The 26,759-nt window shown below is 31.5% G+C and overlaps 1 protein-coding gene across 1 annotated transcript; it reads right to left on the bottom strand.

Annotated features, from left to right (window-relative positions):
* Positions 1–7,514: 7,514 nt before the first annotated feature.
* LOC134692519 (uncharacterized) lies at positions 7,515–26,153 on the bottom strand (the record flags this gene model as incomplete). The annotated part of the gene is made up of 12 exons (XM_063552977.1): positions 7,515–8,560; positions 10,079–10,194; positions 10,534–10,641; positions 13,767–14,001; positions 15,084–15,287; positions 17,936–18,039; positions 18,887–19,010; positions 21,393–21,508; positions 22,155–22,265; positions 23,590–23,815; positions 24,925–25,158; positions 26,028–26,153. Coding segments are annotated over 12 exons (1,896 nt in total), but the record flags the coding sequence as incomplete, so codon positions are not given.
* Between the last annotated feature and the right edge of the window lie 606 nt (positions 26,154–26,759).

The following is a 26,759-nucleotide window of genomic DNA, read 5'->3' as shown; positions in this document are numbered from 1 at the left end:
GTTGAAGTGCCGAAGTGTTGACGGCCAGCTATTTTTGTCAAGCGTATTGCTTAAGAAGTCTTTTATTTCTGAAATTCTTCCAGTTATTCATGGACCGTGCGTATCAGATGCAGCAGGAACATTTGACATAGCATGCTGTTTACATTCCAAGTCATGGATTACTCCAGCTTCAAAATGGACTACTAGATCAAATAACTGTTGGCCAACTAATGAGGTTAAAAAGAAAGTTATTGATCACGGTGTCCTGTTTGTACCTATTGGCACAGATGGAAGTCTAAAGGAGGACATTTTATGGCGTATATCCTTCTCTGTTGGTGAAAAATTTTTGATAAATTCTTTTACTCATACACAGTTATTGTGCTATGCTCTAATGAAAATTCTGCTCAAAGATGTTATAGGTAATTCTCGTGGATGTAATGGTTTACTTTGTTCATACTATGTCAAGACTATCATATTCTGGATATCTGAAGAAATACCGACATCCGTGTGGAAACCAAACAATTTGATTCCTTGCTTCATGAGATGTTTCAAGAGACTTGTATATTGTGTAGAATATTCGATGTGTCCACATTACTTTATTCCAGAAAACAACCTTTTTGAAAATAAGATTATTGGACATGGAAGGACAACACTATTAAAAACATTATATATGCTATTTGATTATGGAATTCGATGTATTTTGTTTTCACCGCAAATATCCTTTATGTCGTTGTCATATAGAGCAAAGTTCAATGTCGATTTGTTGTTCAGTGATGTTGGGAAATTGATTAAATCTATGGTACTTATAAATATGCAAAATGCAAAACAAAAGGATTATGTACGACATTCTCAACTACTATTTTCATGTCAAAAAAAGAAATTAAGATCCATTTCTTTATTCAATTACACTCAATTGTGTTATAACACCGCGCAAACAATGCAGATATTCGTATTACATGGCAACAAATACAAATATAATTCATACAAACAATGTCTGTGTTATCTACTACAGAGTACCCACCAAGATGCTGTAACTGGTTGGTTGATGTTGGCGTCATTATTCTACAAAAAGAAACAATACAATACAGCTATTTATGTTCTGTCATATTCACTCCTAAAATGTACAGCAGAAAAACTTTATCTCGGTGCAAATTTATCTCACTTACATAGAGAACTATTCCGTTTCCAAACATTTAGGAAATTAAAAATAATTCGCATCTTAAGAATTCTATTTATATCTTTCTTAGTTTTTGTTCCAACATCTAAACTTATTCCTGACGAAATATATATCCATTTCCTTACGTTGTTGTGTCATTATCGTCTGCACAATGTCAGAAATTATCAAGAATCACTAGGTGACCTTCGTCTAATAATAGAGGAGGATTTTCTTTTTTCGGGTAATACTAGCATAGCTAAAGCCTACCACTGTCTTGGAGTAGCTTTTTTAATTATAGAAGATAGAGAATCAGCTAAAGAGGCATTTGTCAGATCAATAGATGTTGAACCTGATCAATTGAGGAATCCTTCATTTCAACGAATGGCTATGATGGATTTAGATTGAGACTTATTGTGTTGTATCAGTTAGTATTGCTATGAATTCATTGATGACATTTTTAGAATTACTGTATCTATGCATAATAAAATACATTTAATCAGTTAAAATGTACAAACTAATTAGTTATCAAATGTACCAGGATTATAATTTAGTACGCCAGACGCGCGTTTCGTCTACATAAGACCCATCAGTGACGCTCATATCAATATATTCATAGAGCCAAACAAGTACAAAGTTGAAGAGCATTAAGGATCCAAAATTCCAAAAAGTTGTGCCAAATATGGCTAATATATTTTTGATACAACGTCATGTTATGAAAAAAGTAAAGTTGTTTGTACTTTGTATACATGTTATACATGATTGACGGAGAACAACAGAGTATTTAAGATATAGCCGTATTCAAAAGTAACAAAAGTATCGAACTCCGAGCAAAATTCAAAAGGGAAAGTCTCTAATTCAGTGACAAAATCAAAAGCTCAACCACATTGAAAGGATTGATAACAACTGCCATATTCCTGACTTGGTACAGACATTTTCCATTGTTTAACATTGGTTTTATAGATAAAATATCTTTTTACTTAACGACCTATACATTTGGCCATATTGACAATAACGTGTGAACAAATCAAACAGATCTCACAGGTAAAAATGTCAAAAAAATAAGGAAAAATTGTCAAATAAAAATGACGAAATGAGAATGATAGTATTTATAAACAGTCCGCCAAAAGTTAAGCACCACCGAAATATAACTGGCAATATGTTTATAACTATTGCAAAAAAATTATTAATGTTTAGTGTTATGTATTACCTTCAACATACCCTAAGAAAATCCATTACGACCAAAAAGATTGAACTCCGATAAAGCAGTCAAGCAACCTCTTATCAAAGGTCATCTGCGCGTTTACAAATACACTGTTTCTCCAGGTGGTCGTGTTTGTATTCGTACATTGGTCAGTCGACTTTTCAGAGGCAACCAAAGAGCAAGTTTTGGTGTATAGAGACCTGTACTTACAGGTAGGCACTCTACCGTCAGGTTTTAATGGGATAATGACTATCTATGCTTGAACATAAGAAGCTGAGAAAACACTCATTGTTCAGATGGTAGTCAGCTTCTTTTACTGCCAGTAGAGGCCATAATACGAATTTCGCGGGGAAACAAAACGGCCTATGACCAAAAAACAATGTTTGCACAAGGACTGCATTCAGTGCTGGTGGTGTTCCAGTACGGGGTTGCTTCTTATGCACTTATAAGCTGGGTACGCATATTCTTCAGGGTAGTATAAACGGACATACATAGAGAGATTTGGTGCCTTAAAACATTGTAGTCCCTCATTTTAATAACCCCCCACTTGCGTCTACATTGCTAAGACCTTTGTACATGGAGGACAACGCTAGAACACATAGGGCAAGGATTTTAACCGAGTCCAAAGAGACACAAGCCATTTACACTATTTTTTAACCTTCCATGTCCTCATAAATAAACCTTATCAAACATGTCTGAGATGCCATTGGCGGAAATCTCAATCACAGAGATCCACCTTCACAATACTTAGTCGATCAAAAAGTGGTATTTGTTGTTTAATGCAACAGATTTCCCTAAACTAAAGCTTGAAGGCTTGCACCGATAATGATACGTCGTGTTTGAAACTGTACCGGAAGTGAGGTTGTTACACATGCTATTGGCTCAAATATTGACCTTAAATTTGCCAAACATACCAAAGCTTATGTGTAGACAATTTTAATAATATTGGGTGATCAATTGTTGTAAAAAAATAAAATTACAGTGAAACTTAAATTATGTTTCTGAATTGTGTAATTTACACTATTTCTATGAACGGAAAACCTACATGCATAGAACCTTGCAGAGACTATAATTACATTTCTGGTTTGTTTATTGTATACATTAGCAAAATTGCTATATGATTGATTTCTTTTTTTGGTGGAATAATTGATTTTTTAAATTTGAAAAAAAATCTATGCAATAAAATAGGTGGTGCTTAACTTTTGGCGGACTGTATATATACAGTTTTTTCTTATTAGTGATAGAGTTTATTTATCAAATTTTGTGTCTCTTATTGATTTTATTTGCCGATATTCAGTCTTGTTTCAGTTTTGTTGCAGTCCAAATTTAAAAAGAAATATCTATATTATGTGTATTTTGTGTTATGTAATTTAAACATTGTTCCGAAAGAGAAAACAGTTTGGTAACAATTTGTATTTCTATTCTTAAAAAAGGGACGAAAGATACCAAAGGGACAGTCAAACTCATATATCTAAAACAAACTGACAACGCTTTAAATGATGAGATTTTATATTGCCAATTAAGGTCAATAAGAGTGCAAAAAAATACATTGAAAACATTACATTTAAAGGTTAACTTACGAAAGTTAAAAAAAAAATAGTTTTTTGTATATTCTTGCGTCAGCGGCATTAACATGAACAACTACATGAGTGCCACACGAATAGCAGGAGATGATAAAACTGCATTAGAAGTATTTGCAATGTAGACAAAGCCGCACGGTGCGTGACTGAATTAACGTACCTTAGCCTTATTTTAAGTCTGAAATGTTAGCATCCGTATCTTCATTGGATAAAGCCATGCTAATAATAGGTAAACAGAATTCTCTATTTTCCAAACCTTTGGGTTTTGAGGAAGAAATCTTTATTGTTGCCTTTATATTTAAATTTTCCTGTAAACTCGACCTGCGTTACTTTTTAAGATCATGCTGAAACTGATTACACCATAATGCAAATGTGTAGCCAAAATATATAGGAAACTATAAAACTGAAATATATAAATCTTTATAATTAGACATGGTGCGTTATTTGTGTGATTTAGTATAGATTTGCGTAAAATGAATATCATATTACATGTAGATAGTTAGAAGTGAATAATTGGACCTTTGCATATATATAGGTCTTAAGAATTGCGTACCGGTACTATTATAAGATTGTTATGTAAGGTGATGTTACAAAATTGTATTGGCAAAAATTTCGGCTTAACAAATAGCCGTCGTCAGTGTCAATAATCTTGACAATTTTCATTAACCTTAAACTTTCCCGAATCTGAAGCTGAGCATCTCTCCTGTGACTGTTCCATTCAATCATTAGAATTTTCATGCGGTCAAAGTCATCAAGGTCTTAAATGCTAACTAACTTATAGAAGAGGACTTTCAAATATCGTATAATTTACCGGGATACCATTCATGTTTACAGACTCTAATATTCCATTATACAAAGCATAAATACACATCCTATCAAAAGGATTTCCAGATTATTTTTTTTTTTATCTAAGATACATGTTGTACGTACATGTTTATTCTGTGTCGAATTTCATATCGGTTGAAAGATCAGGGATTATTATTTAACGCATTCGGCTTTTGATTTTAATAAATTTGTTTTATATGTCTCTCGAACACGTCGAACGAAATTTTTTTCAAGAGTATTGTTCAGATAGTATCGATATGATAATATAGCCTAATAATTATAAACGTATATTGGCTTTGAAATATCCGGAATGTCTCACTATCATTTCAGCGGCGCCTGATAGTCTTTTGTAATACATTTTGCTTCTAAAGTTTCACGTTGTTCTCTATTTGCGCAAAATGAAGAAAAAATTTGTCTGAATGGCTCCAGTTGGATATTAAAAACTAACAGTGAACAGGCCAGTCACTTCGCATACATAAACAACTGTCAGTTGTAGCCTCTACTCTTTAATTCAGTAGGAAAAGGAATGTATGATTATTAGAAGAAGTTCCTTTTTGAGACAGAAGAGGATGCGGTGCACCTGTCATTTCCATGATTGATACTTATCGCTAAAATTGACAAAATGTTATCGATATCTTTGTTAAATGATTTTAATCTTCGAAAATGACAGAAACTTTTTAGTTCGGCGTAGATTAAATGCGGAGCCGTAGCTCTTAGGTCCTTATGATATCGTTTTACCTATTAGCTGACCATATAGATCTTTGGTCCGCAAAAAGTCAAAAATTTCAAAAGAACCAAAGAGCTACGGTCTAACGTCCGTAAATAGTCAAAAAATATCACAAGGGCCTGAAAGCTGTGATTCCTCAGATAGGCTTAAGCATTACTGAAATCTAAACCCTTGAAAACTAAGATGGAATTATTGTTACTTTAGTGTATTTAGTAGTGGATGGCTTTGAAAAATTTAGTGTTTGGTTTGTTTTAAATTTATCACTCAAATGCCCTTTATATGATACTTGACCTTTGTGTAACGTGCGCCGGTTTATCAATTTTTAATTTCTCTTGTTACTACATTACAATCGAATTTATATAGAACAATTAACTTTCTGTCTCTCAGCTTTTAATAGTTTTGATGTTATATTTGTTATTCCTGTGGGATTTTGTCTGATGTTCGGTCCGTTTCTGTGTGTGTTACATTTAAGTGTTATGTGTTATGTCCTTGTTCTCCTCTTATATTTAATGCGTTTCCCTCGGTTTAAGTTTGTAACCCCGATTTTGTTTTTTGTCCATGGATTTATGAGTTTTGAACAGCTGTCTTCTACTGTTGCCTTTCTTTATTCAAGTAAAAAGAGGGTTCACAAAGTACCAAATGATGATTTATTAGTATCATTCAAATAATAATAATAACATTATAAGAATAAAATAATATCTGCAAACAAATATAAGGGTATTTAAAGTAAATCTTACACTGGGAACTATTTATTGTTGTTATTCTGTGTTATTTCGATGTGTGTAATTTTTGGGCTTCGTGCAATTGATAGGTTCAATTTTGGAACAACTGAAGTGAACAAGATCTTTCAAATTAACCTTTATGTACCCGTTTTTAGACAAAATACTATTGAATGTCTTGAATTTCGCAAACAAGAAACACGACAATGTTCACTTAATGAAGGAATCAGATGCGGATGCAATTGACAAAAATCTGTAAATCAATATTCAAAGCTACATGTAATTAAAAAAAAATGAAACCTAAACATTAAAATGACTTTTTCATAGATTATTTATTTTTTACAAATATCAAATGAAATAAATTAAATCATCTCTATTGCAGTTCTTGTTAATCTATTGACGATCTAGGATTTAAATTGTAATCGTAATTCCTCTGACAGTACATGTTAATTAAATTGAAGATTACGGATTACAAGGAGTTTGAATATTCTAGTAACCAAGAATGGCCTTTAATCAGTCAGGCATATCTATGACAGGTGTGAATAAAAATTCATGTTGTGTTTTCTTAACAATTTGAGAAAAGTTAAAATGTTAAGATGTTGTTGTCAAATCGTACTAGGTATGTATTTACAGATTTCACCATGTATAGAATTGTAGGAAATATACGGCAGATATAATGAAACAACATATTTTCCCCAAAAAAATATCATAAAGATATATCAGTACCGGTACGCGATTTAAGTGTTTGCCCTATTTGTATGTAATTAGTTTTGACACTTTTTTTGGAGGCACCAAATAAACCAAAATAAAACTATCACCCAAATAAATAACTGTAGTGCTCGCTTCGTGTTTAAAGTTTTGATCACTGTAGTTTTTGATGGAATGAAGTCTAATCAACTTGAAATTTAGTGCCCGTGGTCCCTTCAATGTTATCTTTCTGATTTTAATACCATCTAGAGTTTTACCTCAATTTCACGGTCCACTGAACATATAAAATGAAAGTGCAAGGTTTTAAAAATGCAAAATACTGATAAATATTTGACAAGAAATGAAATTTTAAACCCATAATGGAGCAGATTTGTTGGACACAAGAAAAAACAAGAATGTGTCCATAGTACACGTATTTTGCATTTTTAAAATGTCAACAGAATTAGTATTCCATTTAATTTCAATGATTACATTTTTTAATCAATTTTAAAAATACTACAAACAATGAATAATCAATTAAATGTATTTATTTTCAACAATTAAATATATAATAATAGATTTCTTGATTAAATGATTACCTATAAGGTTTATTGCCACCAAATGCATAATTAAAAAAAAGATGATTAAGGATATTTTGCTTTATGTTGACGATTTATGGATGTCAAAAGATCAATAATTGAAAACATAATTTGAAAAATCATTTCAGTTTAGCTGATGCATTTGAATTTATTCCGTCATCTTTTATTTATAAACACAATGATCCAGCCGACATATATGTATCAACAAATTTAAAAAAAAAAAAAAAACATTTGATGAACTGTTCATTCAAATAATACAATATTTGTGGTTTGATCTGATTGGAAAACATATTTTGCATTTCCGAAAATTTCAAATCAGTTAAACAAGCTCAGCTTAATAAGCCGACGAAAATTATAATAATCATATTATAAAATTAAGGTTTTCGTTTATTGTATTATCATAAAGAGTAGAATGGTTATTCTATATTATAATGTCTATTTTATAAAAGCTCTTTTCTCAAAAAGTAAAACAATACAAATACCAAACTCCGATAACAATTAAAAACGGAAAATCTCTTATCAAATAGAAAATTGAAAGCTTGAACAACTGGATAACAACAGTCATATAATGACTTCCTTAATTTCACTCATCAATTTGTTCTCGTTGTTGTGAAATTCAAGTACTAATAACGTGTCTTGTACTATACTTAAGAATGTCGTATCTTTAGAAAATTGTGACTTACATCTACTTTTATAACAATTTATCAACACATGTTTTGTGTGTTTATATTCCCGTCATCTTTGACGCTACTCCATACAAAATGATATATCTAATTTATATATAAACATCAATACATGTTATTTGTTCTATATGATTATCAACGAAAGAGGTACGTTCAATGTAGTCAAGGAAAATTATTTTACACAGATGTGGTTTTTTTTTTGCTATGAGACACTAATCTGTGGGAGAATGCACTGGCATTCCTGATGATGAAGCATTTGTATATCCCGGAAAAAAATAAAGCTTTTTTTCCTCACAAAATTGTAGCAAGACAATTTGTGCAACCATTTTTTTCTCGACTACCCCACTGTTACAACCGTCTGTTGTCATGACTGGTACCACAGCTTTCATCAAACAGCTGTTAGCCTGTAAAGGTAAAATGTTAAATAAACTCACCAAAGATACCCATAAATGATTCGTTTACAAATTTAAAGACAAAAAAAAGGCAAAATTGACCAATTTTGTTTTTATCATTCTTCATAATTTACACAATACTGTGTAAAATATTTTAAAAATTCCATGATAAATTTCTAAATAAATAATCCCTTGTATTAATTATTGAAATGATTTTGAATCAAGAAAACTTTTCTGCGCATACTTTCTTCTGATTTCGTTCCCTGGTTTGGATTTCGCTTTTGCTCTTTAAATTTGTTGTTATATTAGATTGTCAACATTATTGGTTGGGATCCCGCTAACATGTTTAACCCTGCCACATTATTTATCTATGTGCCTGTCCCAAGTCAGGAGCCTGTAATTCAGTGGTTGTCGTTTGTTTATGTGTTACATATTTGTTTTTCGTTCATTTGTTTACATAAATAAGGCCGTTAGTTTTCTCGCTTGAACTGTTTAACATTGTCTTTTTGGGGCCTTTTATAGCTGACTATATGCGGTATGGGATTTGCTCATTGTTGAAGGCCGTACGGTGACCTATAATTGTTAATGTTTGTGTTATTTTGGTCTTTTGTGGATAGTTGTCTCATTGGCAATCACACCACATCTTTTTTTTATATTATATTTGGATTAAGATTCTGAAATATTGTTCCTACTGCTATCATTTTATTTTACTTTCTGAACAGTTACCTCTTCATTTTTCGTGTATTTCATCATTAAACATAGCTTTAATATTTTTTAAACTTGATTGATTCTTAAAAATGTACAACCCTTCGGACGTTCAAAAAAATTTAGGTTGCCTTTTGTAAATGCAGTTGTTTCTCAAAATACGCCTCTTTTGGGGAGATCTTGAATATTCATAGAAAATTGATATTGTTTATATACTGGTGCTCAGTTGTGCTTTCTGTGTTCAAACTCACAGATACATAACTTGGGAATATTATCAGTAAATAAACATATGCATATTGTTTACATTGAAATCGGTGGTAACATTTCATTCGAGGAAGGGGTAGTAGAATAAGTGTTAGTTTAAAATCTAAGACGTTCAGAGCATATAAACGTTGAAAATATGCCGCACAGTCCTATATTATGACCTTTGAAAAAAAAATATGGTGCATTTGAACTTTCAATTCTAGGATAAGATTTTTTTTTAAACTTCATTATAAAAGTGGTGTAGTTATGCCGTGAAAGGTGTTCCTATGGGAAATTGCATTGTCAATATTTACAGAAATGCAACATATAACAACTCTTTGTAGGTGTCTGCATAATTTTGTGCCTGTATGTGTTTTTGGTTGTCTTTTGCTTTGTGCCTTTTCTATTACTGATTAATTTTTATTTTAACCATTTACATAATGCAGTTAAAGTAAGTGTAGAAATTCAGTTAACTCTCTTACAAATGTAATATCTTCAATTCTATATATCACAGAGTATAACATGTATAAGTACACAACATCATACTTTTTTGTGCTATAAATTCGTTACTCAATATTTTACCTCTTGCAACAATTCCATAAATGATTTTTCGAATGCAAAGTTCTTGAAGACGTGTACAATTGCCTGAATGAAGTATGATCCACTCATGTGTTCACCAATTAACCATGGACCTTGCTCTGAAATACGAATATTTCATTTTTTTACATAAATAAGGCCGTTAGTTTTCTCGCTTGAACTGTTTTACATTGTCTTTTTGGTTGGAAAACAAGTTAGTTCAAGTTATATAATCATCCCTTTTCACTATGTGGTGCGAGTGCCTTGTAGCGTCATTAGTATGATTAAGTTGTCCTTATTCAAAACCTACAAGGGTGTCTTCATTTTGCATGAGACATTGCTTTCTCTTAACACAAGTAAGCCATTCATTGTCCCTCCCAACTATCATCGTTTCTCAAGACCATATTCGCATATATTGGCAAAGGAGACCTTAGTTAGTTAACTGTTAAATTCATTAGTACCTGTTCTTTGATAATTTGACACCACAAACAAGTCATCTGTGTTTGGATTGCTATTTTGTAGGATGTCCTTAGCGGCAGAATCTGATGACACAAAGGCACACACTGCTTCTGAAAGTAAATATGATTCATTATTTCAATCTGACAACTGCAAACTTTAAAACAGATGTTTAAGAAACTCTATGTGTAAGATATTAAACCATGATGTTTATTGTTCAATTCATTCATTCTTTCTGTCTATTCATATATATGCATGGGGCAGCCACACAACATTTCTAGAAGCTTTTAAGAGCCTGTGTCGCTCATCTTGGTTGATGTGCATATTAAACAAAGGAAACAGATGGATTCAACACAAAATTGTGTTTTGGTGATGGTGATGTGTTTGTAGATCATACCTTACTGATCATGCTTGTTACTTATAATTTTTTTTATCTGTAATGAACTTGGCCCTTTAGTTACAGAGGAAAACACTTTGTAAAAACTTACCAAAATTTACCAAATTAATGAAAATTGTTAAAAAAATGCCTATAAAGAGCAATTATTCCTAAAGGGTCAACTGACCATTTTGGTAATGTGACCTATTTGTAGATCTTAATTTGCTGAACATTATTGGCGTCTACAATTTATCTTTATCTATAATAGTTTTCAAGATAATAACCAAAAACGGCTAAATTTCTGTAAAAATTATCAGTTGAGGAGCAGCAACCAAACAACTAGCTGTCCAATTCATCTGAAAATTTTAGGGTAGATAGATATTTACTAGATCAACAAGTTAATCCCTTGTCTTAAATGCTTTAGTTTCAGAGTTATAAGCCAAAATCTACATTTTACCCCTTTGTTTTATTGTTAGCCATGGCGACCATCTTGGTTGGTTGGCCTGGTCATCGCTCACAATTTTAAAAGAAGATACCCTTATAAAGATTTTAGCTACGTTTCGTTAAATTTGACCAAGTAGTTTCAGAGGAGAAGATTATTGTAAAAGATTACAAAAATTTATGAAAAAATAGTAAAAAATTACTATTAAGGGCAATAACTCCTTAAGGGGTCAACTGACCATTTTGATTATGTTGACTTATTTGTAGATCAGTCTTTACTGGACATAATTGCTGTTTACAGTTTATCTCTATCTATAATAATTTTCAAGATAATAATCGCAAACGGACAAAGTTTCCTTAAAATTACTAATTCAGAGGCAGCAACCCAACGACCCATTGTCTGATTCATCTAAAAATTTAAGGGCAGATAAATCTTGACCTAAGAAGCAATTTTAATCCCATGTCAGATATGCTCTTAATGCTTTGGTTTCAGAGTTATAAGCCAAAATATACATTTTACACCTATGTTTTATTTTTAGCCATAGTGGCAATCTTGGTTATTTTGGCGGGTCACCGGATAAACTAGATACCCCAATGATAATTGTGGCCAAGTTTAGTTAAATTTGGCCGAGTAGTTTCAGAGGAGAGGATTTTTGTAAAAGTTAACGACGACGGACGACAACGGACGACGGACGACAACGGACGACGGACGCCAAATAATGAGAAAATTACTTGGCCCTGTGGGCCAGGTGAGCTAAAAATTAAACCAAAAGACATACATGTAGTTCAAATTAAAAACGCTATTGCGATTAAATCTATCAAAGTATAAAAAAACAAACATAGGAAAACACTTGTCATTTATTCACTCAATATTATGTCTGGATATCCACTGCTCTTTGGTAGTTTTGCCGAAGTGGAAAATGACTCAAAACACATATAGGTATCACATTTTACCTATGATTATTATGTTTAGGACACATAGTATATTTAAAGGAGTAGGGTTGATTAAACCCTAAAATTACCATTATGTTTACCTTAAAAAAATTAGGATTTATTGACTAATATCACAGAGAATCATAGCTAATACATTGACTAGATAGAAAATTAGCTTATTTGTTGAAAATTTACGTTCCTCCATTCTACTGATGACGTCACAAGCAGTACTCATTTTAATTTTTCACATAAAATCAATAAAAATGGTAAATTTTGAATTGATTATTGGACATTGAAAATAGAGCGTATACGTCGACAAAAAAGATTTTTGAACACAATGTTTCCAATGACATTTTACATGTTTAACTTGAATATTAAGTTTTTCGACGCCTACGCTCTATGTTTCCTGGTCCTAAATTTGGTTGAAATCTGGCCAATTTTGTCAAAATCCGTCAATATCTCTTATTTTGACATACTTCGGATGTAGAAATTAACGCTTTAGAATAAAACTTTGACGCAAATAGTTCAAATTTACTTTCTAAAATGTCTTTAATACAATTTCAAACATATTTCTTCTTGTACAATTCAATTTAATTATATTCGGGACCAAATATGGCCCTAACCGAACTTACTCCTTCATGGGACACTAGCTACAAAATGTATGAGATTCATACAAAATTTAAATTCTGATTGGTTTTGTTCAATCTTTAATGAAAGTAAAATAGTAAAATAACAACTCGCTTTTAGTAACCAGTTTAGTTCGATTTTGTCAAAATAAGCTTAGGAACACCGATGATGAATTGTCCACTTGCGAATGCATATTTCGACCTCATTGAATCTGTATTCATGTGAAGTTCAATTCAACCCCTTAGCTAAGGATTGATTATGTATTATAGGTTCAAAGAAAATAATGTTAACATTAAAGTTGAAACAAAAGCTAATTATTTGATTGACTGTTTCAAACCAAAAAACAAATCATTCTTATACAGGTACAAATTGAAAAAAAACTTATTTTCAATCTGTAACTTAACTTGAAATCAAACAAAACAGAAAAATCTTTTTGCACTAGGTCCATACATTTCATTATATTGAAGTTTATGCTCATATCGTATATTGTGACCGTCGGTTGTTTTCGAGGACATCTCGATTAATATTAAGATGGCGTCTAGCATACAATACACGCTAAAAAAAAAAAGCTACATTCTAAATATGGAGCCCATGTTCTTTAAATTATATATTGTAGACTTTTATAATTTGGATAAATGTTTAACATCGTTATAAATCTAATATAAGAATTTGAATTGAATCGGTGGTCAAGAATTTGACAGCTAGTGCCACTTTAAATGACATATAAGCCAGTCGTGCTGTTTGGTTTGACCATTCAAAGATGCTGTTTGGAAGTATTAATGGTAACGAGATTAACAATTACAACTGTGAAAGAAAGTATTAAACTCAAAATTTTTTTTTTAATGATTACACATAAATTACCTTTAACGCTATAGGCTTGGATGAAAACAACTTTTGGTTTTCCTTTAAAATGTTTACAGCTTTTGGTTATTTCTAACATTTCCTTCAAAGGTACAATTTTCCCATCTCTGTCATAAATCTCTGATGTGGACGATTCATATTTCCCAGACAAGAACAGTATGACAAGGCTATCATACATAGAAGACGCATCATTGTCTATCTTACTAAACTTTTCTTTCAAAAACTCTTTTATTTCCTGTGATGAAAAGAAAATAGTAGTGTTTCGTGATTTAGTGTGAAGTTTCAGAAATCAAAACTTAAAACTAGATTTTTTGTATGCCAACAAATAATCTAATAATCGTTTGACAAATATTCATTTTCACAAGGCCGATTATATTCGTTGCAGCATCTTTTAAAAAATAAGTTTGGTAGTACTTTATTTGATATATCAGCTGATATGATCTTAAGGGTGTTTGGAAGTATTGAATACTTAAACTGTTATTGCTATTATTGCTAAATTTAATATAGAAACCGACAATAAGATTCTTCACCAAGTATCTGTTACCGAATAATCTTTACAAAAGAATTATTGTATTTCTTTTCCTTTTCTAATATTCTACAAAATTATTATGCAGAAAACTGATTTCTTATATTTTTAGCCTTATTAAAAAAAAAAACAGAACAAAAACTGAACATACACTACACAAACTACTGTTCCATCCCAAACCCCGGATGTTCGGTGTATATATATACATACGTTAACACGATATTAGTTGGATGATAATTTATTTAACTAAAAGCAGAAATTTTCGTGAAGGATTTAAATCCGTTTATTTCATGGAAAGAATATATCTACAGAATTAAAACCCCCACGAAAATTTAACCTACATAATTTATCACTTACAATATATTGAAAACCATGAAATCTTATAGAGAGACAAATCCAAAAAAAATTAACCCCACGAAATTAATGATTCTACAGTATTAACTAAACTGGCGCTTTTTCTTTTCTTTTAGAATTCAAAATACAAATTAATAGAAATATATAATTTATGATGTACAATGTATTTACCGGTACCAATATTCTGTAATCATTGTTTAAAAACCCCACATAGATGCACTCGCTTCTGAATTGTTGAATTCCTTATTATCAAAACAAAAAGCTACATTAATGTTATTATTAACCATGTTAACCAGAACTAGGAAAGGCCATAACAATTAAAATTGAACAACACATTCCAACATAACAAGATGGTTTGACTTTTATTTGCAAATTATAATTGTCAGAATTGTTTTAATTATGTTAAGAAAAAGCACACATTAAATTTTTGAAAATACCTCATTTGTTTTATTAACCTGGGTGCCATCTGTGTCATATCCCATGTACTTAAATAGCTGATTCATGCTGGTGTTATCAAAGTCTGAATGTCTTTTTTCCTTGTCTTCCTCCTCTTTGTTCTCGGTGCTACTAGATTGGGGTTTGTACTGTGTGTTAGATATCAAGATGAACTGCCCTCTCTTTTTACCTGTCATTGAGTACGTCTTAAAGAGAAAACAATACTGTGATATTTCAGATTGTATTTCTCATTTCAGTTGAACGCACTAGAGTTATTGAAAAGGGAATCAAATGTTGGCAATATATTTATTATAATTTGTTTAGTCACATAAGTTTTCTTATCAGGTATTCTTATTTACAGCTTCTTTTACATGTTTTATTTGAAACCATGTATTTCAAAAGCCATACATATCATTGTGTAAGCACATGTACATAATGAGCACTCCCGATTACAAAGTTACTGAAAATCGTCTGTATTACCATTCGGAACATATTCATGAATAATGTATTTTATCGCTGATAATATGATATATATGTGTGGAACTGTTATATTGTATTGATCAAGAAAGAAGTGCACGGTCAATATAATCTAAGAGGTCGACATATAACGTATCGACTGATTGAAAATACTTAGATTATATATTAAACATATAATTGATGTATTACAGAAATATATTTCAATGTTACACCTATCACTTGCTTTTTTAATAATACCCACATTTCATTTAGAGAGGAATTACTCTATGTAGAGAAAAATGACAATATTAATCATGTTGACGTATTTGTAGAGATAATTCTGCTGATTATCTCTGCTTATTTCAATGTCTATTATATTTTTCAAAATAATAAACAAAAAGACAACAAGAATGTGTCCATAGTACACGGATGCTCAGTCTGCCCTATCATTTTATCATTTTTAGTGGACCGTGAAAATTGAGTAAAAGCTCTAATTTGGCATTGAAATTAGAAAGATCATAGCATAGGGAACATGTGCATTAGGTTTCAAATTGCTTGGACTTCAGCAAAAACTACCTCAAACAAAAACTTTAACCTGAAGCGGGACAGACAGCCGAACGAACCAACGGACGTATGAAAGAACGGACGGACGAACTAACGAACGCAATTACCAGAAAACATAGTGGGGCATAAAAATGCAAAAATAGGTCAAATCGTCAATAAAGGGCGATGACTGAAATAAAAAATTGACAAATGATTTCGTTCATTTTGACTTGTTTGCAAATCTTGTCTTGCTGGTCGTTTTTGCTATCTAGAATTTCTCTTTATCTAGCATTATTTTGCAGATAACAGGCAATAAAGGTAGATGGGGTGTCTAAATTATAATTCATAGAATTTCGTAACAATTTGCCAAAATGTAGTTTCTATCCTGCTTGTTGAAGAACATTAATAAAAAGAATGGGTCACCGGACTTATTTTCACACTACTGGTGGTGCAAGATTGCCAAATTTTGTATAGATTATGCATGGAAAACCAAATATTTTATCATAAAACAGAAACTACATCATAGAATTTTGAGATAAATTATAAGAAGATAGCTCCAATATTATTTTTTCAGATAAAAAAAGAAAAAATGGGGTCACCGGACTCGTTTTCTTGGTTCATAATAAAATGGGTAAATTCCTAACACATTCTATTAGAAAAACAACACTATCTGAATTATCTGCCCTTGCATTTGAGTTGTCTCCCTTTTTTTGGCAAAGTTGGAAACAAATGAATCAAACAAAAGTACTTGTTTTTTTGGAAAAATGGCATATTCTATATCATAATGAAAAAAATTGTACTCATGAATACCTACTAATATCAAAATTTGCACATTTTATCAAACATCTAGACCTTGTTTTCTGGTATTTCAAAATTGAAAATGGAGAGAGACACCCTATCTACCCTAAGTTGAAACACCTACGCAGTGTATCGGTCAAGAATAACGTCACGCCGATATTCAATTTGGCCGAACAAAATAGGTGGAGAACGGATACAAATGGAATAATAAGAAAATAGTGTTTAGGAAATGAATATTCAAACATAAATTGGTACGTCATATTCTAGAAAAAATATCTAACGGAACGAACTTCATATATTGACAAGCTTTACATTGATTGCAAATAATAGATTTGTGGGAAATAAGTGCGATCTGAACCTGGGTCGCAATTCCGAATGATTTGAAACAGAAAAATCCGTAGCTATATGGTCCGTTATTAGTAAAAAAATAACGTAAGAACCTACGAGCTACGTTTCTGCAGCTAGGGGTATGGTAATACTAAAAGGAGAACTTGACAATTAGAAAATTTAAGTGAAGACCTTTGCCATCGATTCTTGTTTGAAATTATCAATCTGGTTGTGTCATTGGTCAGGAAAAGATCAAGATGTGAATCAGACTTTCTACTTGAGGTAAAATCCTTAATATCATGGTTACTTGGTCATATGAGAATTCTCTGTAACCTACTACTAATGTCCAAAAACACATAACGTTGCAATGAACAGTTGAATGCTTACAACAAATGAATATTTACTATAGATCACATGTCAACTATAAGTCGTATAGCTTTTGAATAAAAGATATTCTTTCATATTTGAAAATAAGTCTCTGTAAGCTAATTATAATTCAATTTGACTAATGGTTATCAAAAGTACCAGGATTATAATTATAAGACGCGCGGTTCGTCTACATACGACTTAGCAGTGACGCTCAGATCAAATTAGTTAAAAAGTCAAAACAAATATAAAGTTGAGGAGCATTGAGGACCCAAAATTCCAAAAAGTTGTGCCAAATACGGCTAAGGTAATCTACTCTTGGGGTAAGAAAATCCTTAGTTTTTCGAAAAATTCAAAGTAATACCGTTGTTTCTTTTGTAATCTCGTTATACAAATCCCCTGAACATTGTTTTATATTTTTCTTCTGCACTGTTTGTCCACCAGTTTTTAAGTCGGGCCATCCAGTTACTGTTTAATTATTAAAAATATAATTACACGTTATGTAATATCCTTAATGCACTTGTATAACATTTTGTGAGTATTTACTCATTAACTGATTAATAAAAATCACATTAGATTTATTTTTTTTCAATCCTGATATCTTTTGGAATGACTCAGTTTTTATACATTCCACCATTTTTGTTATTTTGTTAGGGTCAGTATTCGTATTCTTGTATTTGTTTTGTGACAATGTGCGTTGTCTGTTGATTGTGTATTGCCTATTTTGTTTTTCTTTGTTGAGATCATTATAGTGATTAAGATTGTAACAGATTGTTGACTGTTGCACCGGAATATGTTTACATTTGACCTATTATGTTTTTCGCACACATTGTTGTCAATATAATGTGATTCTGTGTGCATGGTTGTCGTACTAGTGCAAAGTTTAGCTAGATTGTATTTTTCGTGTTGATGCTGTAATTACTCATATTTAACTTACAATTCCGACAATTTGACTGTATGACCTCTATATGAAAAAGTGTAAATATTGATGTCCGTAGAGAAAGATAGAAGGACACAATCATTTTTGTATGTTTGGTTTTTTTTTCGCTCGATTCCGCTCAGTAAAAATAATTTTTTTTCAATTTGCATGGTTCAATTAACCACAATATATTTAGTACCTTAGTTATATACTGTTTTCATTGTGTCAATTTAGGAAGAAATACAATAAATGAGCAGAACTAAAAACATTGTATATGTACAATGAGTATTAAAACATACATGGTGCCTTACTATAGCTTGTTGAATATACTTTTCGTTAAATATTAATTTCCATTAAAATTACTTTAGCATAGATGACAAAGTAAATACTTAGTACCTATTCCGTTTAATCCTGGGAAAAAGAATAAGTCCTTCTCCTCACTATGTTCCAGAACTATAACGTTTGCCACATGTTGCTTTCCTTTACCCGTTACCAAAGCACTGGTGAGACAATTATCTATCTGAGAAAAAAAGCTCTGTATCTAACATTCTTTTACAGAACATATGTTTACTGAATTTTATTTGTACATACTGACACAGCATATAACACTACTGACAATAATGAATGTTTGGTTTACATTACTCTTCAACTTCCTGCTTAACTTGGTCTGAAACAAGGAAATTTTATTGACTCGAGCGTCACTGATTAGTCTTTTGTGCAAAGAAATACAAAATTTCAATTATGGTATCTATGATGTCTTTTTTTTCAGTAATAATGTTTTTTCAATTTATAATATTGTGTATTCTGTTATCTAACTGCATTATATAAAAAAAATAGGTAGACATGATGAAATTCGCATATCGGTGTCAAAATTAATCTTTCACCATTTTCCTTTTCATATGCCTTCTTTCTGTCTCAGATACAATCATTTTTTTAGTTGTTATTGGCTTTTGACAAGATTTCGGCAACTGAGATTACTCTCAATTTTTTACTGTTTGTCTTCAGTGAATTTTCTAGTTTAGCTATAGCTTTCCTTGTGTGTTTTGTATCGATCATCTGAGTTAAGACGTTTTTGTTATTGTGCTGTGGTGTTAAAACACTATTCTATGTAAGGGACAGGCTTAAACACCCGCAAACATGAACCCCGCCACACGTAATAGTTTTGTTCATTTACGGTTGCCATATAATATCTGTTGTTGTTTATGTTTATGCATTTTGGCCTTTGAGTGAGATAACCATCACATCAAATACTGTATCCCCTAACTCATGTAACATCAATATGACTTTCAATTTGATAAACAACATATTAGTGTCAGAATGCAATTTTTTTAAAAGTCAAACTTTACAGAGAATTGAAAAATACCAAATTGATTAGTTGAAAACATTCTCACATTGACATGACAAAAAGCAATTTCGACGAAAAGACATACCGTAAACACAAAAGAGGGACGAAAGATACTAGAGGGACATTCAAACTCATAAATCGAAAAAAACTGACAACGCCATGGCTAAAAATGAAAAATACAAACAGACAAACAATAGTACACACGACACAACATAGAAAACTAAAAAATCAGCAACACGAACCCCACCAAAAACTAGGGGTGATCTCAGGTGTAGGGTAAGTAGATCCTACTCCACATGTTACATCCTTGGTGTTGCCTAGTTTACCGGATTCGGTGGGTCACATACATGAAAGGGAAGGGGACTGTAGTTACGACGTAAGAAACATATCCGATATCATTCGTGGTGTCGTCCATAAAATATACAAGTACGAAGGGATAATTTCAACTTCACAATTTGGAACTCTTAGTTTAATAGCTTCCTTTTGAGCAGCAACCCTCTATCAAGTAAATCATGATATGAAATACCAGCCCAGGAATATCGTATCAATTGCGAGATTTATATCTCATATGCAGGTGCTGCTAGAATGTTGCTATTAAGAAATGGAAATTTTACAATTGGAAAGCTAAAACCATCTCTTTAGCGTAAAGTTTTGTTTTCAACCGACCCTTATTGTCAATTCTAGATGTACATTTAATAAAATTGAGAATGGAAATGGGGAATGTGTCAAAGAGACAACAACCCGACCAAAATAAAAAAACACAACAGCAGAAGGTCACCAACAGGTCTTCAATGTAGAGTTAAGATATCAGGCCGACTTAACTGTATCTGTAGTATCCTTTATCTCTAGTTCGATGGGATAGACGCGTTTCACATAGTCACCAAATGTTGAGTTATTTAGTGAAAGAACATCATCTATATACCGGAATGTAGAGTTAAAGGATATCACTTACTTCCTATCTTTCTTCCTAAGACGTTCCTGTGGTCAAGAAAATCGAAGACCGAGCAACAATAACCATTTGTTATTGTTAATCTTCAAACATTTTTTATCAAATGGTGACTTACAATTAGCAGTGAGGTATTTTGCGGACTAGATTTACATTGAAATCAAAGACACACATTTAAACAGAAGACATTCAGTTAAACAGAAGAAATATAGTTAAACGGACTGCATTTAAGAAAGAAAGAAATTAACATCAATAGGTTGAGTAAAACACTACCAATCTTAGTCGAAACAAGGCGGATCTGGTTGAGAAAAGGCGTATGATATTTCAAAAATGTTAATGAATCTGATGTTGAGTTGTTTTCTTTTGTTGATGCGGTTCATAAGTATTTCTCGTTTCTCGTTTTTATATTGATTAGATTGTCCCGTGTAAATGGTTCAGCACTAGTAATTGTTGGTGCCCTGTAAATCGTGCTGTTCGATGTAAGCCAAGGCTCTGTGTTGAAGACCGTACTTTGACCTATAATGGTTTACGTTTCCAAATTATGACTTGGATAGAGAATTGTCTCATTGACACTCATACTGCATCTTCTTAAAACTATTTTGAATCATTACCTCCTTCATCATTTCCATAAATGATTTGTCGTGAGCCATATACTTGAAAATATGAATAAAAGCCTGTATGAAGTATGATCCTTGAATGCCATCGCCAATGATCCAAGGTCCCGTTTCTAAAAAAATATTGAAGTCCAGTCACATTAATTTACACTCAGTTAGTTTTAAATTTCAAATACAAGCCGCTTTTAAAACTTGAAAAATTTGCCATGTCAATATAAACAAACAAATAATAACACAAATGCTTCGTGCATTTTAAGACACTTCCAATTGTCATATTTTTCAATACTATCATACAGTTATAGTAGGAAGTTGTTGATAACGAAAGGGTTCAAAGTATTGGTTCAAAAATGAAATTGGATCATTCAATTGAAAATTGCACGGTATAAAATGAGGGGAACTATTAGTCTTTGTTATAATTGTGGTGTTGTTTTTTTTGCATCTAACAGGTAAAATCATATTTTAAAACCTTTATGTACGCTTTATATGTAAAACGTTTGATAGTCACTAGGCAAGTGTATAGTGGCATAAAAACATGTGTGTGGTTAATTGTTTTAACATAATTGTTACATATTGACACGGGATCATATGTTTTATAAGTTCGAAACATACGTCAATAGTTTCTCGCATAAGAGTTAACTTATCTGTACAATGCTGTTTATACATCATGCTGTGTGCCTTATACACATGTCAGTTGTTGTATAGTGATTAGTGCCCGCAACACATAATTTTATCTTCCACAAATACTTAAAATATCCATACTTGTCCTTGGTTGAGATGACACCACGAATAAATCATCTTTATTTGGCTCTTTTGTTGTCAGAGGGATATCATGTTTTTCAGCGTCCAGAACATCAATAGCCTCTGTGTCTCCTTCAAAAAAAGAACATGTATCTGCAATGCTATACCACAACTTGATCAATGCTGTTAGAAGATTAACAATACCAAGAAAGCATCCCACAATTGTTTTCTGGTGTTTGTGTTTTGTCTACTGTTTGTCTTTTATTTGTAGTTTTTTGTGTCCCAATTAACCCTCTGAGAAAAATAATTAGCAATTAAGAACTTCTCTTGATATGCTTACTTCTTTTTTTTACAAACACTGTTACACATACGAATGTTAATCAGCAATTAATAAATGTAAGCGGTTACATTTCAATTTCCTAATCTTCAAATGTATCATATAGTATTTTGTATGTTACTATGAGCATTTCTCACGTTTAATAGACTTTTCTTAACTAATTATGAATGACATGTGATATGCTATCGTTTCACTTCCTCAGGATCATGTCTTTTTTATAACTCATTGCCACAGCTGTTGACATATCTAACATTTGACCGATTGTACTCTATTTAGAATGTTTATTAAAAGTCAGCGTCAAATGCATATTCATGTAGTTATTGAAAAGCCACAGAGCATGTTATTTATGGTACATGTAAAACAAATGATGAAGACGATTATTAAACATATAGATCTGGTTTTTTTTTGTTTTTTTTTTATGTTCAAACGAACAAGAATTTCCAACTGAGATAACTTACTCAGGCAGAACTGCGGATTGACAAACCCCATAATGCAAGTGTTTACAAAAATTTTGAAATAGAATGGCCACATAACATGGTACTTTGCTCAGATCTTATACATGAACCAATTTACTGATCACTGTTTTTCTCTTTAGTGTGTCGTAAAATTTGATTCGTATGTGAAGGAAACAGGGTTATTTTTGTTAAAACAGATGCATGGGAAGCAAATAAATGTGCCTAAAGAAAAGCAGGGCAAACATGGAATGTTTGATGCCGTCGAAATTTAATTAGGTACAATAAATTATTGTTTTTAAAACTTAGAGCTTAACATTTCGATGTATTGTATCTAATATTTTAATTTATTGTGGTTAATAATTTATTTATTACATATTGTGCCTAATATTTTACAATTCATGTTTATACTGATGTTTTAATATGATTTTATAGAACAAAGTACTATTTGAATTTTATTTATATCATTTATCAATAACATAGATTCTTCGTTTCACTTATTATGTTTAATCCCTGACGTTTTTTTCTGGTGATTTTTCTTAATCATTAAAAGAAAATTCAGTGAGTATGTATAATCCCCAAACTAGCCAGTGATCCTACATAATCCCTGACAATTTAAGGGATTCTACCATGTCTACATAGTACAAATTCACTGTAACATATATACCTTCAAAATTATATGTTCTTATGATGACTATTTTTGGTTTGTCTTTGAATGCTGTAGATTTCCTGATCATTTCAATTATCCCTTCTCTTTCTACTTCGATGCCATCTTTGTCATATATGTGTCCTGGTTTATATTTTAGTCCACCGGAGAATATTACAATAACAAGGCTATCAAAGACTGAATTATCTCCCTTGCATAACTGATCAGCAAGGAAAGTTTGCATAATCTTTAACGAAAAAAAACAATAAAAACGATTTTAGAAATTGAAACAGTAAAACTTTAACAAACGGCAAGAAATTTGAGAAAGAGCTAACTCAAGGTTTCACATTCAATCAAGGTTCTAATGAAGGAATATTACTTAAAGATAGTTTATTTTTGGTAAAGTTGAGGAAGGTTTTTTTTTTTTTTAAAGGGACATTCCCCTCATATTTAGTTACCTAATATGATTTACAAGAAAGTAGACGAGTACCTACATTTTACCATTAATTTTACCATCTTAATGTTTATACTACAGCATATTCAAAGAATCATAAAGGACATAACTGTAATATTCCAATCAGGTTTGTATATTAGTAAAATGCTCAATTAAGTCTTCTGCAATGTGTGTGCTGTTTATAGTGACTTTGAACGTTTTCAGTTAAATCTATGCCTTCAATAAGCGTCCCTTTTGCTGTAAAGATTATACACTTAGGCAGTCACGTTCGGTCAAAAAGTAGTCTATACATTTCCAATGGCTTCAACAAACACTTGCTACCCATTGCTGTCCCATAAGAAAGACATGTCTGTCCCTATATGTCCTACAAACAGGCATTTTCTAGTTGCAGTCAATGTCATCCTACCTTTATTTTTGACCCATCCTTAACAAGATATTCCTTTTGTATCTGTTGCCGATTTACTTTCGTCCAGAACGTGCATATTGTATTTGCCTTTGAACACATGCTGACGTTAAGCAATTTTCAGGGTATTAAACTTATGATTGTCCAATGGTTTGTTTTGTTTTTGTTATTAGAATTGACACGAATAACATATTAGAATGCACATTGCATATTCTTTGGTGGTTATATTCAGTAGTGTCATATTGGGACCAAAACAACTTTATGACGTTTATTAAATGGGTAACTGTTTTTTTTTATCCTACGAAGAATGTTGTCAAGACCTGTTCTATGTGTAATCATGGTAAAATTGAACAATAGATGATGTGTTACCTTTCCCTTGCTTTACTTTATGTTATTTCAAAGTAAAGATTGCATATTATTCACATTTTTTTTTGGGGTATTATTAATAGACTAAGTTCATATTATGTAGTAATTGCATATAACTAGCATTGCCTATTACCTCCCCTGAAACATTTTTCTGTAAATCAGTAGCTGCTTTTGACTCATACTTAATTTCCTTAAATAGTTGTAATATAGAAGTTTGATCGAAGTCCACCAATTTTCCACATTTCTCAATACTCTCTGTCTCTTTGGAATAAGAATCAACTGTTGATTTTGTTTCTGTCCTCTGGTGACATTGAACATTTGAGATAATAAGCAGTTTCCCTTTCTTGTTGCCAGTCATATCGTAAACCTAAAATTAAGCGAAAGACATATTATGTTGGCTTATAAGGTTGTTGTTTCCGACAAGATATCAGATTGTCTTCTAGACAGTAACAACATATTAGTTTCTATTCCCTTTACATCACTTGTTTTTTTTTTAATCTTATGTATTTGAAGACTTGTTTTCTTCAAATAATCGATCTTTCATATTTTCTATAACAATATCATGAAATTCATGACATGACGTCTCAAAATATATCGGTTTTTATATATTATAAAAATAACCGTGGAATGTTTTTTGGCTAAACGCCGTTTTCTATCTACCTTCGAAAGTATAGTTTATTATGTGACTTCCCCAAAAGGAATCAAATAAGTTAAAATATACGAATCAATAATATTAGTATATAAGGACCTAAGGTATTGATAAATGAGCACCTCTACATGTGTTCACATTTTTTTAATATTTGTGAGAGTAATATCGTCTTCAATAACGGTATTTACAAGTCTATATGATATCAATTCAAATGTTATCTGCCCTGAAAGAATACAGAAAATATCTAGCTTAATCAAATATTAAGGGAAGTAGTGCACTGAAGGCGTATGTTAATGTGAAGAAAGAAATTCCGCTGTGAAAAAGATTTTTTCAAAATGAAGAAAAGAATATTTTGCTGCATAATAAGATGTTGCTTTTCTAAATCCTGAATACCTTCAAACATATGGAAAGTGTTGTTCTATTGAATGTTTTGGCCAATAAAAAACAAAAAAGTCTGCTACAGAATAAATAAAACCTAAATATACAATAACAAATTTATTCATTTGCCGAAAAATGTCACCAAGAATAACAGTTACGACCTTAATCAACTAACAACTTAACGCACAATTAAGTATACAAAATAATACCTTTCCTTTTCTTCTTTTATATATCTCTGTTAGTGATTTTTCAGTGCATTTTGTTATGTCATCTTTCTTTACAAATGCAATTTTCTTGTTTGAAACTGGCCAATCTATAAGTAGAACATAATAAAAAAAAAAGATATGTTACAAAACAACAAGATGTTTTTCTTGTAGCTATAATCTATACTTAAAGTGTACAGAAGTGTTAGTTTCATGTTTCAACATTGTTGTTTGGTCTTTTGTTTCAAATGAATGACAGCAACCTATTGTTTCGAAATAAAATCATTTCTTAAAAGACATGATATTAGGGATGTGGACTTTACAATAAGACGTACATATAAGTCCATATATGGTACTTTTAACGCAACAGGTGCAGGTGGACATACCTTATAATTATGAGATAGTATCAATATAGGATGAGAATATTTAATAGCAAAAGCCAAATTAACAGTATATAAGGACCCAATATCAAATTAAAATCAAATCAAACCCTCTGCTCATACTTGTCAAATCTGGTATATTTGGAGATGTTAGCTTTTTATTTGCCTCTGTTTCCCCGGAGTACTGTTGTGTTGACTCTTCAATAGCACCACTACAATCTTTTGGCGTTTCCGAATTCTTATTGGATGTCAAGCTGGAATTTTGTGGTTTTATTTCCTTTTTTTTGGAGCCATCTTTTTCTTTTAAGAAGTTAGAAGCATGCGTGTTCTCTGATTCAACAAGTGCTTTTATAAAACT

Source organism: Mytilus trossulus, chromosome 12 (assembly GCF_036588685.1).
Source record: "Mytilus trossulus isolate FHL-02 chromosome 12, PNRI_Mtr1.1.1.hap1, whole genome shotgun sequence".
Lineage (NCBI taxonomy): Eukaryota > Metazoa > Mollusca > Bivalvia > Mytilida > Mytilidae > Mytilus > Mytilus trossulus.
The sequence above is the reverse complement of the archived record's forward strand: the minus strand, read 5'-3'. Positions and strand labels throughout refer to the sequence as shown.